The sequence below is a fragment of the Podarcis liolepis genome, assembly GCF_965112155.1.
Source record: "Podarcis liolepis genome assembly, chromosome: 1".
In the NCBI taxonomy this organism is placed as follows: Eukaryota; Metazoa; Chordata; class Lepidosauria; order Squamata; family Lacertidae; genus Podarcis; species Podarcis liolepis.
Window position 1 is genome coordinate 81522012 of NC_139554.1, and position 17354 is coordinate 81539365.

At 46.1% G+C, this 17354-nt stretch overlaps 2 protein-coding genes across 6 annotated transcripts; both read right to left on the reverse strand.

Annotated features, from left to right (window-relative positions):
- Positions 1-892: 892 nt before the first annotated feature.
- NUDT8 (nudix hydrolase 8) lies at positions 893-6853 on the reverse strand. Of its 5 annotated transcripts, none has more exons than XM_083498535.1 (5): positions 6698-6853; positions 3504-3766; positions 3172-3304; positions 2760-2837; positions 893-1390 (listed from the first exon to the last, which is right to left on the reverse strand). In XM_083498535.1, the coding sequence occupies exons 2-5, from the start codon at positions 3758-3760 to the stop codon at positions 1169-1171; spliced, it is 690 nt and encodes a 229-aa protein (XP_083354661.1). In that variant the 5' UTR covers positions 3761-3766; positions 6698-6853; the 3' UTR covers positions 893-1168. The 5 variants fall into 5 exon arrangements, with proteins under 5 accessions (XP_083354661.1, XP_083354660.1, XP_083354662.1 ...); XM_083498534.1 differs by having other exon boundaries at positions 6620-6824; XM_083498536.1 differs by lacking the exon at positions 6698-6853 and adding an exon at positions 5425-5602.
- A 1705-nt stretch (positions 6854-8558) lies between these two features.
- NDUFV1 (NADH:ubiquinone oxidoreductase core subunit V1) lies at positions 8559-13904 on the reverse strand. Its single transcript, XM_083498227.1, has 10 exons — positions 13435-13904; positions 13053-13135; positions 12386-12556; positions 11246-11429; positions 10857-11046; positions 9949-10161; positions 9634-9800; positions 9478-9559; positions 9064-9209; positions 8559-8902 (listed from the first exon to the last, which is right to left on the reverse strand). The coding sequence occupies exons 1-10, from the start codon at positions 13513-13515 to the stop codon at positions 8819-8821; spliced, it is 1401 nt and encodes a 466-aa protein (XP_083354353.1). The 5' UTR covers positions 13516-13904; the 3' UTR covers positions 8559-8818.
- Positions 13905-17354: the final 3450 nt, after the last annotated feature.

Sequence of the window (17354 nt, forward strand, 5' to 3'; positions counted from 1 at the left end):
TTGATTGCTTGTCGTTTTCCTCAGTGAACCAAATGAAGCCCATTTTTGGAACTAGTCAGTGAATTTTCAAGCATGGCCCAGGCAGGGGATTCCCGTTACTGAGCTCTCCAGAGACATGCCTCTGACTTTCTGCCCCAGTGATTTCATCCAAACAGGAAGGCCAGCCTGCCTGTCCCTCTGCAGGAGGTAGTCAAATCTTGCATTCCTCTCAGGGGGAAATGTTGCTGGGAGGAGCAGGCTGTTCTCTCCAGAGCTAGTCGCCCTGGTGTCCCGGCTGTCTCCTCATCAAACTCCACTCTAAGGAGCCGATAAACCACCAAAGAACCCTCTGGGTTATCTTAAGGTGGCACTGCCACCTATTGACAGAAGAAAGTAATATTTTAAGCCCTGAAATTAAGAGTACTGTGGTACCTTAAGTACTTAATTCGTTCCGGAGGTCCGTTCTTAACCTGAAACTGTTCTTAACCTGAAGCACCACTTTAGCCAATGGGGCCTCCCACTGTCGCCGTGCTGCCTAAACTCAACTTCCACATTAAATGGACATGGATGAAAGGGTATGGAGATTGTGTGCTTGAATATCAAACAAATTCTCATAAGCATGAGGTGGGGAAAACATGTTGTGAAGGCAAGTACTAGAAAAAAGCGGAAAAAAAAGTAAGAGGGCATCCTTCAGCCAAGCATCCTGGGTACCATAAACAACAAGATAGGGATCAACATTTGTTCACAGTTCTGATCCATTATATGGACACCTAAGATCCTTGGCAAATCCTTGTTTAACTTGACCTGTCAACAAAGTGCTACTGAATGGAGCTGGGCTCCTGTCCAGTACCAACATCTCTTTTGACTGCCTACTGCTGTGTTCTGTCTTCAACACATTCACAAATACCTGCACTGAGTTCCCAGTGTGTCTGTTTATTCAAGGTCTATTCATAAACAAGTCTGGCAGCAGCTGTTAGCAGAAGTGGCTAGGCAATTCGTTCCCCGACCACTAATGATGAAATGCAATTGCACCAGGAGCAGGAGGACAAGCCAATTTCTGTGTGCCGAACAAGAGTGGACAGACTTGCGTTTTGAAAATACTCCGGTGACTTAGGAAAGGGATTAGCACCACCTGCATCCAAGTCCCTTGGCAAACATAGAAAAGGGGAGCAGAGTTTGGTAGCCAAGGTCAGCGTCTGCCCACCACATGAGTCCGCTTGCGGTATGCCCCTGGCACCAGCAATTCCAGAGTTAATTCGGTGAAGATGGCTGTGAGACCCCATACACGGTGAGGACCGTGCAGGAAGACAGGAAGTGTGTGGCTGTAGGTACCCTTGTGGCAGAAGTTAGTGTAGCCCTGGTTCTCTTCTTGCAGCAAGTGGCGAAAAGACAGTGTAAAAATGGCCTCAACCTGCAAATCAGAGGGAAAATAGGTGAGGAGGGGCAGCACAGATCTCCCAGATTAGCTACAGAGCCAATGGTTCCTTTTCCAACTCCCAGCTGCCCAGGAAATCACCACAATCCACTCCCTCATTCCCAGCAAGCCTTCCATCCAGACGCTTTGGGCCTAGCAAGATGTAACAGCAGGGGTAGCTCATAGGCCATATGCAGCCCATTTCCTATGCTCCTCAAAGCCCCCCCCCCCTCAAAATGGCAACTCCTTTTTTCTAATTTATTATTTTTGTAATATTGCCAATGTATTATTTTTATGAGGTTTACCCATCCCTGTGTTGTCCAGCTATCCTGTTACCAGTTTCACATTATCCAGTGTTGTTTCTAGGAAGAAGTCCCCACAAATCACCTTGCTTTACAAGTAAAATGGCTATGCTAATAAAAAATGCTGTGTGTTTAATTCTGGATTCGCAGAGCTTCTGCAGCAGCACCAGTCACTACTCTGCTGCTTCAGGAGCGGTCAGGTTTCCCTGCTACTGCCACTACCACATGCTACTGTTATGCTTAAGTTGATGAGAAAAGCTACGATCTTTCACGGTCGCTTTCAAGAGCAGCCAAAGGCATTACAACTGTTAGAACAGCAGAGGAGTGAGTTGGGAAGTGATGGTGGTTGTGGGGACAGCAGCTTTCATGGCTGAGAGCAAGTGGCAGTAAGAAGAAGGAATTAACAAGAAATAACATACTTGTGAGCATCCCAAGCTGTTTCAATTGCTGCAACTTGGATAGTAAAGTAGCAGAGGGACTCATGAGTAGAGGGAGAAAGTGGGGTGGTAGTTGATATGAGAAAGAAATGGAAGAATAGATAGACAGACAGACAGACAGACAGACAGACAGACATATATATATATATATATATATATTTGTTTTCGTAGATTTTCACGGGTATATATGCAGTGTGTATGTGTGTGTGTGGAATTTAAACAAGGACAGGGATGAAAGGCACTTATCCGCCAAAGGCAATGGAATTAATTTTGGGGGAAAGAGGGTGAAATGTTATTACAAGATCATAAATTAGTTATTAACCATGGAAGACAATGGAAGTAATGCGGGGTAGATGTGAGTGTGGGTTTTTACTGTTTCTTAATGAATTAGGGGGGAAATGAAGTCGCAGGTTCTTAATTACAGGGTAAGGATTCTGGGATTTTGTCAATGCCCATTTTCCTGCTTACATCACGCCCACTTTGCTATGTGGCCCCTGAGGACATTTTCAACCCCTAAAAGGGCGAGCCGCCCCTTCTGCGCTTTCCCCAAGCATCTCCCTGGCAACACAGCCAGTAAAAAGAACATGCCAGGAGGTGTCCTTATGCTGCTTTGGCTCTTTCATTCACCTCTTGGGGATTAGGCTTCAGAGTCAGACGTTCCAGAGGACCCAAGTTGGCTAGCACAGGCATAACCATCATTTTTGTCTGAAAGGAAACCAGAGTTTAAAACCAATGAATTCCAGACATCCCCGTTGCTTTTTTGCTGCAAGGCATGCTCCAAAGTGATAAATACTCATGCAAGCCAGATGCCTTCCCTTGCCAAACACCTTTCTGCCCCTCAGGTGAACATCCTGGCCCACAGCAATACTCAAGAAAGTCCTTCATCGCTCTCATCTGACACATCACTCCATGATCATCGCTTCTCCAGGTAACACGCCCCCCCCCCCCAATTCTGAATATTAGTCCCAGCTCCTTAACAAAAAAACCTTCCAGTGTAAGTTTATCCTTGGAGATTCTAGAACCCCCAAATAGACATTACCTTATCAGGTACAGGCATCATGATTCCCCAGACGCAGTCCTCCTCTACCCGCAGGCCCAACTCTTCCTGAGTCTCCCTGAGTGCTGTGGCAATGGGATCCCGGTCAGAGCTGTCGCGCTTACCACCTGGGAAACTGCAAGAGCAAAACAGAATCCTTTTATAAAGGGAAATTCAGGACCAGAACCAAGGTTGTGCCAGCAGCCTTGAGGGGAAATAGCTACGCTGTGGCAACTGCCAGGACCTCAGGAGGGTTCTGAGGTCCAGGAAAGAGCAAACGAAAAGGATGATGGGAATTTTACTTTAAAAAGAGAGAGTATGGGGCTACCAAATACCTGACAGATCCTTTGTGCACACCAGTCAAGGTGGTGGACCTCAGCGTGTACAGGATGGCTGGGTCCCCAGCCACAGAGCACAGGGGCACCAAAACAGCTGCTGGCACAGCTTCTTGTCTATATCGGTTGGTAGACGCCTCAAGCTGCCCTCGGCAACGCTGCTCGTTTTCCCAGGTTAAGTATCTACGAACTGGGCCCATGCTGGCTATGGGCGCAGGAGGCCTGCCGTGGCAGAAGTGGCGAAGCGTTGGAAGCATAATGCCCTGCAGGGAGGAAAGAGGAAGGAGCTGACTTGGAAACAAGCAGCCGGCACTGAAGAAGGAAGGGGACCTTCCTGCCTGAATCCTGAACTTCACAGCACCCAGGGAAGTTGGTTATTTTATATTCACATGGGTCCTCCCACACCATCAACTCGCCCCATACTCCTTTGTCCAGTAATGATTTTACTGTTAGGCTGTGATTCACAAGGGTCTGCTAAAGTACAAGGGGAAAGGGCAGGAGGGTGGAGGGAAATTAGTAAAATGTATTACTCAGAAAACAAGCACTGTCCTTAGACGTGGAAGCCATGTATTTTCCTGTCAAATCTGTGCCAAGGCCAACTGCAATCATTTCAAAATCCAAGGTTGCAAAACAATAACAAAAAACCACAATCTCTCCCACTTCAGCACAGATTTTTTTATAGGGTTCCAAGCAGCTACCCACAAATATAAGTAATACCGCAGCACCACCCTGGACGGCCACATATATTCACCTAACGATTAGGCTAGCCTTGCCTTAGGCAGCATTGACTGTGCCCAAAATCATTCAGATCTAGCAAAAATGGTTACTGCAGATGATCTGTTATGACAAAAGATCTGTAGTCAAGGAGTCAAGAACAGGACAGAAATTTATCTGAAGTGAAATGTCTCTGAATGAGGGATTCAATAGGGAGCATTCTTGCAAAAAATGAAATAAAAATATATTTCCTGAGGTAGAACTAGATATAAGCACTGAATCTTTTTCACTCTGGAAAAAAACCTCTCCCATGTACTAGAATTGAAATTAAGTGGCATATTCATTAGGTTTGCCTAGGTCTCCTATACTTTTAACAAGTGCATGGCATGCAGAAATTTAGCAGGGTAAACTGCAGCTTTCAATAAGTCCTTCTCATCGTGTCCAGGACAAGGTGGCAACTATGCCAAGCTGCTGTTTGAAATACTTTAGCACCAGGCACCCCTTCTTTTTAGAAACTCCTGATCCACTTGCAATTTGAAGACACCCCTGAAATGCCAGCTGCTCAAATGTGGGGCGAAGGACTGGAACCAGAAGTCAGCACAACTGGGCAGCTGTCAAGGCCCAGCATACACCAGGACAGCCTTTGCCAACCTTGTGCCCTTAGAATATTGTTGGACTACAACTCCCATCAGCCTCAGCCAGCACATTTTTGGATCACAACCCTCATAGTGGGAACTGTAGTCCAACATTTGGAGGGCATCAGAATGGCCAAGGCTGACTCTGGAGGTCCTACTAATGCTAACCAGCTGTTGCTCAGGTTTAGCACACTCCGCATGTTGCACAGAAACATCTCCTCCTACCCAGGTGCTGCTCACTTGCCTGTGAACGTGGAAAGGTGAGTGGCAGTTGAAAGGAACAGTCATTGCTGTTTCCCATTAGTCACCTGGCTTCTCCCTCTGGGAAGTATGGCAATAGGGAATGGGTCTGCAGTGCTGCATGGGCAAACAAAATGTGGAGGCTCCTTTCTCTACACTGTCACCTTTGCTATCTAGGTGGCCCCACTGGGGCTTGCCAACACTGCCATGCAAGGGAGTAAAAGGCAAGAGCTCTTACTCTCCCTCTCTCCCCAAGAGGCAATATGGGCAAGACTGGGCACTACAGCACAGCCTAGAGAAGCGCGAACAGCTCTCTCTGCCAACTCACTCACCCTCTTTCTCAGGCAATGCAGCAGGACCCCACAGCATATGTTAGGAGAAACACCCAGCGAGCAAGTAGAAGTCGGCAGGGCAGCTGCAGGCAACTCATCCTCTGTGTTAAGCAAGCAGGTAGGGCCTCCAAATACAGTAGGTGGTGACAGCAGCCTTACACGGGAGGGGGACAATTGTATGGAAGCAGCCTTACTCAGCTGCTGGTGTCAAATGGCAACAAGATAGTAGTTACTTGATTTAGTATTGCATTTTTTACTGCAAGGGCAGGAGGTACTTGTGAGATTTTCTGCCTCAGGTGCCAACTTGACTTGTCTGGCTTTAGGTGGAGTGGGAGGTGTTGTCGTGCAATCTTTTAGGCAGCAAAATGTCTTGGGAGATCCCCTTGGAAGGTGCTTTTTGCCTGCTTGTGACATCTCTCTGAGCGTTGCAGCAGGAAGGATTGGGGTCACTGGGCCCAATCCCCAGGGCCATACTGCCTAGATGATCACCCTCACCAAACGCATGCTGCCAACACCAACATCCCCCCTCCCCACGGCTCCCATAGGCAAAGCCTATGGGGGAAGAGAGATGAAGAATCCTATTACTGTACTGCAGTGTCAGAAGGGACCCCAAGGGTCACGTAGTCCAATGAAGTCCAATGAAGTAATCCCAACTACATCATACATGACCGATGGCCATCCAAGCTCTGCTTAAAAATAGAGGCTGAGCACTTCTGCTCCACTGCCGCCTCATGCGATGCGTTTACAGTGGCACCTCGGGTTAAGTACTTAATTCGTTCTGGAGGTCTGTTCTTAACCTGAAACTGTTCTTAACCTGAAGCACCACTTTAGCTAATGGGGCCTCCCGCTGCCACCGCACGATTTCTCTTCTCATCCTGGGTTAGCGGAGTCTGTAACCTGAAGCGTATGTAACCTGAAGCGTCTGTAACCTGAGGTTGGAAATACTAAACCCGCAGGGAAATGCACTGGGAGAGGCGCGTTGCAGCAGGTCGGGGTTTGTCCGCGCCTAGTCCGGGAGGAAAAGGTCGGCTTTTAAGCCCTCGGCGGACCGCCTGCTTTGATCTCAGCAGGGCGAAGGCTCTCAGCCCCGCTTCTCCCCCTGCCCCCAAACGACCCCGGCCCCTGGAAGAGCCCCATGGCAGCGCTCGGGGAGGAACTTCCCGCCGCTCCCCATCTGCCCGTCCCCTCAACCAACATGGCGGCGCTCGGAAACGCTCCTCTCCGCGAGCGAGGAAGGGGGCGCACTTCCGCCAGGCAACAGCATGGAGGTCACCTTTCCCCGCGCCGACGAGCGTTCTTCGGTGAAAAGACGCGCTTCTTCCCTGCCGAAAATTCCGGCCGACGAGGGTGGACGGAGGCGCCCGCATCAGCCAATGAAAGCGGAGGGCCGCGGAAGCCACGCCCACGGCTGAGAGGCCGGCGGCCGCGACGACTCCCCGCCCTCACTCGTCCTCGGGATGGAGGGAGGCGGGGGAAGCGCGGTCTTATATAAGGGCGGATAAAAGGAATTATTACATGGGCGGCGGCACGCACGCCTCGCCTCGCCTCTCTCCCTTCGTTTTTCGGTCCCGAGGAAGAAGCAACCGTTGCCTCCGAAGGATTCCCGACCCTCTTCCTTAAGCGATTTAGGATGCAAGCCCGAAAACTTGGCAAAAACCCCGACTTGGAACATTAGTCTGTGCTTGGAGACTTGTCAGGTCCGGACGGCTGACAAACACAGCCTGGCCAGACCTCTAATCCTTGGTTCTGCTTCCATTTTCAGTGAAGCATAAATTTATTTATTGAATTTATCTCTCACACTTCCTCCTGTAGGCGAGAGAGGAAAGCACCAAATCTTGATAAGATTGTATCAAGATCAAAACTTTTTTGTTTTTTGTTTTACTATACTTGAAAATATGTCTATATCCTTAAAAGCAGAATTATGATAAAAATGTGAAGATCAATGAACTGTTGAGCACAGATCGATTTATTACATTGTAACTCACAATAGATTCTATTCTTTTCAATTTTTTTGCTGTTAAAAATGAAAACTGACAGCATCCCACACATTAAAAACTGAAACCTGCTTAATTTGAACAGCTGAAACTACAGCCAGCGCAGTGGAGTGAATCATGCTAGGTGAGCCAGGGAGAAATGGATCTAAATTCCCATTTTGCAATAAGCTTACCTGGGGAAAATTGGACAACTCTCCCTCTAAGCTACCTTACAGGGCTGCTGTAAGAATGAGAAAAGGATGGCCACATACACTGCTAAACACACTTTGGCATAATATAAAAATAAAGTTATGACTTAGAACTGTGTTAGGCCATACTGAAAATTGCAAGCAGTGCCACCCCAAGGATTATATTTACACATTTTCTTTGCATAGCCCGTGTTTTCTCATCTCAGGATTGTGGGTCCTGGCTTTTTGCTGCTACCCCCCTTCTTCTACGGAAATGAAACCAAATGAAGTCACCTATACTCTTCCCACTTCAATAGCTCAATGGAATATCTGCATGGAGCAACAGGTGACCTGATCAAAAGCTAAGGCATACATAACAACTGAGAATATATGTTGTTTGAGTACATAGCCCTGGTTCTTCCTTATTAGTCCAACATACTGGATAACTGGAGTTTTATTTCAGGAACATGCAGCTCTTAAGTGCTGCTGTCTAGAAATACAGCAGAATGAGCTATGAAGATGGGAGGCAAAACTTTTGAATTTCTTTTTTAAAGCCCTCTTACATCAAGGAGTGAGCTTGGCTGGAACATTTCTCACTGATGTGCTCAATTTCTACTTGTAGCAAACACTCAGGGCCATGGGTTTGAGCCCCACATTGGGTGAAAGATTCCTACATTGCAGGGCATTGGACTAGATGACCCTTATGGTCCCTTCCAATGGTGCAATTCAAAAATAGCACCCCACCTCCACAATCTGAGTGGTGCAATCCACTTTATGATCTCAGGATTCCACCACCTCTTTCTACTGCTTGATGCAAAGAGGAATTTAAGATGGTGTGGATGTGTTCAGCAGGAAGATGTGTGCACATAAATCCAAGTGCCTTGATTAAAGGATGCTTTTTTGACAAAGAAATACAGAAGCTCCCCTCCTTTTTAACCCTTGAACAACTTTAAGAAATATAAAACAATTCAAAAAACATGCAACTATCCACTTTATTTTCCCTATGCTTGAAAAGTACCCAACAGACAAGAAGTAAGTTACAACCATTTAATAGATAATGTGCGTTTTAAGAAAGCAAAGCAGAACAGTAACTGAAGTAGGTTGTCACCCATCTGACACAAATCAAGGAAGCACACTGCTCTCAATGCCCAAGCCAAAGCAGAGCTTGGCCTGTCTTCACGTGAATGTTTTTTATACAGTCAAATGTATAAAGGGGTGACTTCAGTTAGGTGTTTACCCAGATGCCTGCTGCACCTTAGATTCACTGTACTGTCTCATCCGTTCCTCCAGCTCTGGACGGAAGTGACGAATCAATCCCTGTAAGAAGGAACTAGGAATTAGCAGAACACACACCTCTAGATATACATACATCCCTTTGCCAATTAAACATCCAGATTCTAGCATATACTGTCTCAAGCAAAACCACAAGATTCTTCAGCACATTCTTCACAAGCTAAAGAGAAGGTTGAGAGAATTACCTGTACAGGCCAAGCAGCCCCATCTCCCAGGGCACAGATTGTATGGCCCTCAATTTGCTTGCTAATCTCCCAAAGCGCATCAATCTCTGCCACTTGTGCATTGCCTTTCACAAAACGCCACATCACCTTGTTCATCCAGTCAACACCTGTACAGAGGGAATCAGTTTCAAAAGACTCAGAGGCAACTTCCAATGTTTATGAAAAGATAGTCACAGAGAGGAGAAACAGACCATACATCAAGTCACAGCACAATGCTGGACCAAAAAAAAGGAGTAAATGAAGTTTGCATACTGAGCTACAGGCCTGTTGTCAATATCCTAGGAAAGTTGTTTTCCTCTCCAGAGATCTTGCCCTCTATCCCAAATTCCTGATCTGGGGAGGAACTCCAGGGTGACCTTCTGCTTCAACACTCACCTTCTCGGCATGGTGTGCACTGCCCACAGCTCTCATGTTTGTAGAATTCAATGAGTCGGGCGATGGCTCGAACTATATCTGTCTAAAGTAAGAGAAGAAGGTGAAGACTCATGAAGCAGGATTACAGAGCAGTAGGGGCCAAGGGACTAGCCTTACCGATTTGTCCATGACAATGACAGCTGCTGTCCCAAGCCCAGTCTGTGCCTGCACCAACCCATCAAAGTCCATCGGCACCGTCTCACACACTGACTTGGGGATGAGGGGGGTGGATGACCCTCCAGGAATTACAGCAAGCAGGTTATCCCAGCCACCTCTAACACCACCTGGTTAGAAGGCAAGAGACAATCAGGTGTGGCTCCATGGATGACCACCTCAGCAACAGGGGACACAAGGCTTCCCCAATAATACAAGTTCTTTGAAAGAAGCTGATAGCTTCTTCCTTATGGCAAGTTAAGAACTGTCGGTTCTCACCTGCGTGTCGTTCAATCAGATCACGTAGAGGTATTGACATCTCCTCTTCTACAGTACAGGGTGTGTTGACATGGCCTGAGATATTGAAGAGTTTGGTTCCAGAGTTGCGCTCACGTCCAAAGCCAGCAAACCAGGTACCTCCTCGACGGCAGATGGTGGGTGCCACAGCGACAGTTTCCACATTTGCCACTGTAGTAGGGCAACCAAACACTCCTAAAAACAGAATGGGGGAAACGGACTTTAAAAATCTTTTCAAACTAGCTGCTGGGGAGAGAAAATGGGGAAGGAAAGTGATTGGTACTAGAGATTCAGATGAAAAGCCAGGTGGCAGGGGCGGCATTCATAAAATGTGGGAGGGGATTATTATTTTGTTGTTTTTGTTTTAACTATTTGTGTGCTTTTACCTTGTATTTTTATCTTGTGAACCACCCTGAGATCTTGTGATAAAGGGTGGTAGATAAATCTAATATATAAATAATGATACTTAAAGGTGGGGGGAGGGGGGATCCAGTAAGATAAAGGTAACAGTTATTTCAACTGGAGCAGGGGTTCTTAACATGAGGTCCAAAGACCTCGAGGGGGTTCCATAAACCAGGCACAAAAGAACCACCCCCACTGCAATAAAATTAACTGTATGAAAAATTTTATGTGCATGTGGGAGGGGGGCATAGCTTTCATCAGATTCTCAAAGGAGCCTGTAAGCCAGAGAGGGTTAATAACCACTGAGCTAAAGCACATAGTTTATGTCACACTTGGAAATGTTATGTGCAAAGGAGAGACACAGCAAAGGCCCCCAAAGGAGCTGGCTGGGGTGGCAGATATATGTTGACAGAGATAAGAATTTGACAGCAAGGTTGGGCACTAAATCTACACCATCCACCACAGAAGGAGCATATAAATTGTCATACCCACGTCAGCTGGGAAGGGAGGCTTGAGGCGTGGCTTGCCCTGCTTGCCCTCAATGGATTCGATAAGTGCTGTCTCCTCGCCACAGATGTAGGCACCTGCTCCTCTTACCACAAAGACATCGAAGTCATACCCAGAGCCACAAGCATCCTTGCCCACCAATCCGGCTTCATAGGCCTCCCTGATTGCCACCTAATGAGACAGCAAGAGTAAGCTAAGACCCACCGCTAAAAAGTGGCCTCCTTGGGTTTTCAACACAAAAAATACAAGCAGGCACACAAGATGCTGAAGGCTAAGGGGGAAATCAACTCGCTCACTTCTCATAGCAGTTCTTGCAAGGGAAAACAAGAACCCTGCTCACAACTGCACAGTGGTAAGAGTAGCAGCTCACCTGCAAGTTTGAGGCCTCGTTATAGAATTCTCCGCGAATATAAATGTAGGCAGCTCGGGCTCCCATAGCTCTCCCTGCAACTAGGCAGCCCTCCACCAGTTTATGGGGGTCATGACGCATGATCTCTCTGTCCTTACAGGTTCCTGGCTCCCCCTCATCTGCATTCACCACCAAGTACTTGGGTCTGAAACACAGGGAGAATTTGCCTGTCGGCAAAAATTAAGAATCCCAGGAAAACACATTCATCAGGAAGTATATTTTCTATTGCAATCAATACACCAGCCAATGGTTGATATTCAACTAAGTCTTACTCAGAAGCAGGCCGATTGAAAGTCATGAACATGACTTGAGTTTAGGTCCATTAATTTCAATGAGTATACTCTGTGTAAGCCTTTGTTCAAGACTAAAAAATCTCTTTTGCCTCAAACTAAATACTACACAGACAGATAATTAATCAGACAAACTCTGTATCCAGTTCCCAGTGCTGACACAGACAGCGGGCAGAAGTTTAAGGTCTTAACCTCAAGTAATTCACCTGAGGAAAACGGGGAATATTTAGGTGCATGCACTTAATATATTTTATTTATTGTGACATTTGTACCCTGCCCATCTGTCAGAAACCAAGAAAAATGTTTTAGCCTCACAACCACCCAGTGAGGAAGGTTAAGAAGGCAAATAGTGACTTTCTGAACAGGACCAGCTACTGAAGTGATGCTTAAAGCTGAAATTCCTATGTCCGTGTGCAGAATTCCACCCAATGTGCTAAACTGGCTCTGTACAAAATACAGTAGCTGTTCTTTAGTGGTCAAGAATTGGAAGTCCAGAGTTGATCTTTGGCATCTGCTGCTTTGCAGAGTCAGGCTCTCTAGATAATGTAACTTTTGAAATCAAAGGCTCAAATGACTCTAAAGTGGGCATTCCCAGCAACTAAGACACACTATTTGGAAGGTGTGAGACAGAACTGGAAACTAGGAGTCCCAAGTTCTGATTCCCAGCACCAGCATGGATAATAACCTTTGAAAGCCCAAAGCTGCTTTTGAGATAACCGTGGAAACAATTGCCACAGTTCCAGAGAAAGTTTCTCCATCAGCAGAAATGCATGGTACTGAGTACAAAATCAGCCTTTAGTTTGTAACACACCTGCCATCTGGGGGTTTATTCATGAAGCTCCACTTAAGACCAGTGGGAAAACCAGCCCCCCCACGGCCTCTCAGACCTGAAGTCTTTATCTCATTCAAGATCCAATCAACACCCTTCAGCAGGATTTCCTTGGTTTTATACCAGTCACCTCGGCTCAAAGCCCCTTTCAACCTAGAAACGACAAAAGCACTGGGTAACAACAGCTATCCAAAATAATTCCATTTTGCATACACATTAACATCAGAGGACTATATCATCAGCCTTGACCCTGTATACAGAACACATAAGTAGAGAAACCTGGAATTATAATATTAATTTGTACAGTACTTCAGCAAAGCATATCATCTATAGCAGGTACGTCCAACTCCCAAGAGACTGCGATCTAGATTGACCAGGAACATCCCGCAATCGACCAGTAGATCGTGATTGACATGCCTGCTCTAGAGAAATACCTAGTCACAATGTGGCAGCTCTGTTGGAAAATCCTTTTGGCATCCAATCAAAAGTTAATTTACCAGTTAAAAGCAACAACAACCTGCAAACTTTCCAACTTAATCACCCCCCCCTTTGTGCTGGCTTTCCTCCACTAAGTTAAAAACATGACGGCCCCACCTTAATCCTCTTTCATCATTATGCAACACACACCACCCAATTTCTCAGTTCTCACCTCCACTCATGGCGCCCATAAAGATTCGTGAAGATGCGATCCTCATCCTTGAGGGGCCCAAACTGTGTTTTTTTGGGAGGTGCCTGTGCAAGAAAGAGAGAAATGACTGAATCCTGATAAATTTGCCATCCCGGAGCCCATCCTAAACCTTGGGGGGGGGGATGGGAGTGGAGGGGAGGGGAGAGACTAGCAGAAAAAAAGGAGAAACTGAAGCCCCGCTCCGAATCGAGGCACGGCAACTCTCAGCCCTTACAGCGAACAAGAAGCGGCAGCTGACCTGTCAAGACCTGTTCTTCACGGCTCCTCCCCGCCCCTTCACCTGCAGTGTCTGCACTCCACTTTCTCCTCCGCAGCTCGTCGGAGGGAAGGGGAAAGAACTCACCGACTCCGGAGCTGCAGCGGCGGAAAGGAGACGCGCCTGAGCGCAGGCTCCGCGGAGCACCAGAGGTCGAGCCGCCAACATAGCGCCGACGGGAAGCCGGGGTCCCCCCTGAAGCGACACCAACCGACCCCGTCACCTTCGTCTGCTTTGCGCGGGGATTCTACGTCACGGCCTCGGGCTGTTGACGTCAGCCGGCCCGAGACCGAAGAACTCGGTCTCACATCAGAGCGCAGGGGATGATGGGAGTGGTAGTTCATCAGCGCCCCGCGACTGTCCGAGCAAGTAAAGTGCCCCGCGCCTCGGTTACAGGAACTTCTCAGTGACAGCCGGGAGACCCGATACCATGGAGGTTGCATGAAATAAAATAAAAAGATCCAGGCCGCGTTCAAGGTGCGACGGGCGCCGAATAAGCGACAACAGGGGGTCTCGAGAAGATGCGGTTTCCTTTGGCGTCGTTTGAGGCGACTCAGTCAGCCTTTTCAGCAGAAATGTAGAACTAAAAAAATGCTTCAAAAATAAATAAATAAAGGTATTCAAAGATACCTTGCCATAAGGAAAATTGCCAGCATTACATTTCTTTCTAAATTTAGTTCTGGTTTAGTATTATATTGCGCTTCCTGCATCTTTTGAAAAAGCTTGTTTACTAAGAAAAGTAGAATCACGAATTACAATGTTACAGCGGTTTTAGTGCTCCGAGTAGAGACATCGCACCATTTTTATTAAACTTGTTAGCAATCCTGTAGCATCCGGTACTAGACGAGGAACGTCTCTAAACACTGGCTGCTATGTCCCCTCTGTGGAAGTCGCGCATTGGCCTCCAGAGTCACTTGCGGACTCACTGTTAAGACCGTGTTCATGGAAGACAATCTTCTAAGGTGCTACTGGACAAAAAAAAATTTACTCGGCTGCAATGATCGCAGAAGCAGCAGCAGCTACTTCCCTCGTCTTTCTAGTGGCAAATTCTGCCTCTCCAAGAGCTCCCCATAGTGTAATTTCTGGAATTTCAGGAATAGACTAAATATCTTTCTCTTCATTCCAGGATTTCCATCTGTGAAAGGTGCGTTACACATTACATTTTAAAACATATTGGTTAAATGTTTTCAGCACACTGGTAAAAATAAATTTCTAAACATGACAAGCACAGGTATGGTTTGTAGGGAGCTGGTATTGGACACACTTGATACATGTCTATGAAGCAGCTCTGGCTATGACCAACCACTGTTGCTATGCGTGTAAGCAACCATGGGGGAGGACATTGTCTTGTAAGGTGGCCTAGAAAACTCTTGAATAAATAAAACCAGACACCTCAAGAAGATTCACAAGCAACTGCACGCTAGAAGGTAAAAAAACCCACAGAAAGACTACAGATGATTTTCAGATTATTTAGAATGATTTTCTTATATAATGATGGAAGAGCATGGCTATTGCCTTCAACATATTGAAGTCTATGGAGCAGTATTCTGGAGTGAACATTTTTTGGCAACTCTTTGCCTTTACATAATCAATGTTGTTCCAGGGAAGGGGGAGGGACTGCATTGGGGATATTATTTTCTGTATGTTTCCTTTCTTTTTCTTTTGGTACTTTTCCATGTTTTTTTGACAATCTATATCTATCTTATCTATCTATCTAATAAAAGAAAAGGGGGGAGAAGGAAGTTCGCAAGCAGGACAGAAAAGAGATATAGGTAAATGAATAAATATAGCCATCTCTTGATTTTTGCCATCAGTATCTCATAATCAAAGGGAGAAACCCTTTAAAACCTATGATAATAGCCTCCTCAACAAATTTAGTCTGTAATTTTTTTAGGCATCAAAACCCACTATAGCAATAAATCTGTTAAGAGCACTTTCTATATCATTTGAAGAAGTATTTGCACATGTTCCCAATGCAAATTTCATTGGATATCCCCAAGTTCATGTTTTGAGTGTTACAAATATTTTTTCTCAGTACTGTTCATAGTTTTGTATATATATTTATTTCATAAAATGTATACACCACTTGATTGTAAAAATAAAACCTCAAAGTGATTTACAAAGAGAAAAAATTACTGGTAAAACAGTTAAAAACAGCTACTTGAAACATTCAAAAAAATTGAAATCAGCAATAAACTAAAAACACACTAACATTCTACATATTTGTTTGAATTTGTTATATTCCCTCTCCCATCTCTGTTAGAAACTTTATAAAAAATCCTTCCAGTAGCACCTTAGAGACCAACTAAGTATGTTATTGGTATGAGCTTTTGTGTGCATGCACACTTCTTCAGATACTTTAGAAACTTTAGATTTTTTCCTCCATGGGAAAAATGTTCCACCAGCATCATTTTATTCACTCTTTTCTGTATCTTCACATTCTTCAGTAATTTCTACTCTCATAGGATGCACACAGAGCATGATTGTATGTACCAAATTTGGGGTACAAGCCAGTAATTCAGTACAGCAAGAAGCTTCTCCTTAGTGACAAGGGAGTATCACAGAGCAACCTGATTGCCTCCAGATGTTTCGAGACTACAGCATGCTGGCTGGGGCTGATAGGACACCAAATGGACAAGGCTAACTGGGAGAGAAGGAAGAGCTCCCAAGCCTTCTATTTCCTTCTATTCCCAAATGTCCTGGCTTTTGCCAGTTTACCTCATTTTCAAACAGCTGTTGCAGTTGTGCTGCCAGGAGGAGGATTACGGAGCTGATCTCTCTGATCCTGTTGATTCTTGGTCTGAGAAGAATGATCTCATTACACTGGAATGGGCTGCAGGGGGTCCCCTTGGTTAGCACAGCAGCAGGGAAAAGCTGCAAGATGCATTCCCAGCACTCATTTTAAAAAAAGCAATGTAGACGTGCTCAATTAGGCAGTGTAAAGTGGTCATCTCAAGCAGCAGTTGTTAGGGGGAGACAACTGCAGCCCCCCCAGTTGATTCTCCAGAGTCCCCAGCCACTCTCATCCTCTTTAGTCTCATTCTCCCCCCAGCCGTAACATTGGTTATTAGTGGGCAGGTGGTCTGCCTGTCTTATCTGCTTGCCCTCTTATGTTATAGACATGCTGTTGGCAAAGGCACCTGACCAAGACTACAGGCAGAGGGAGGCAGTTCACAACACCCTCCAGCAGACACTACATGTGCCCCTGCATTGCTCTGCTCACACAAGACACTGGTGCTACCGTTGCTGCACTGCAGTTATTCACTTGAGGATACAGTGGGCACAGCAGATGCCAGGCAGCCCTGCAAGAAAACAGTGAACAAGGGGGTTGGAGGACTGAGCTGTGTGTATCATGGGGCCTGTCTTCACAAGTCAGCCTGTAGACTTCAGGTGGATAAAGTTGTTCCATTGCCAGTAACGAATTGAGATTCAACTGCCAAGTGAATACATGGAAGGGTGCGGGGGGAGGGGACACCATCTTGCCTTTCACCTCCAGCAGCAAAATGCATTGGGAAGAACAAGAGCATGTGACTCTGCATGACAGGTGGCATAGTAGCCTCTATGCAGCTTCAGAAGTTGAAAGTTTCTGAGTTACAAATCTCTACCTGGATGTCTCTATAGAAGGTTGAGAAACACACACAGCCATTGGGTGGATAACCATTTCAGAAGATTGGGAGAAAGCCTTCACATACCATGAGAGCAATCATAACCCTGTGACTGTAATCCTGTACCTAACTCAACCTCTATCATTCCTGGAAAGAGAAAGTATTCCATGTTCCAGAGATAAGAGTAGAAGAGCACCCTGAGCATTGGCAGACCTCTGGATCAAAGCAACCATCTTAACCCTCAATAAGTTAATGAGCTCACTTATCTTGCTTCAAGCCTCCTGGCTCAGTTTAGAGCAAATGACAGCCTAGATGAGAAGATTACCCTAAGCACCCACCCCCTCCCTAAGCACAAGCCAGGGGGAAGTTTCCAGCAAAAGAGCACCATTTTGTATAACAGAA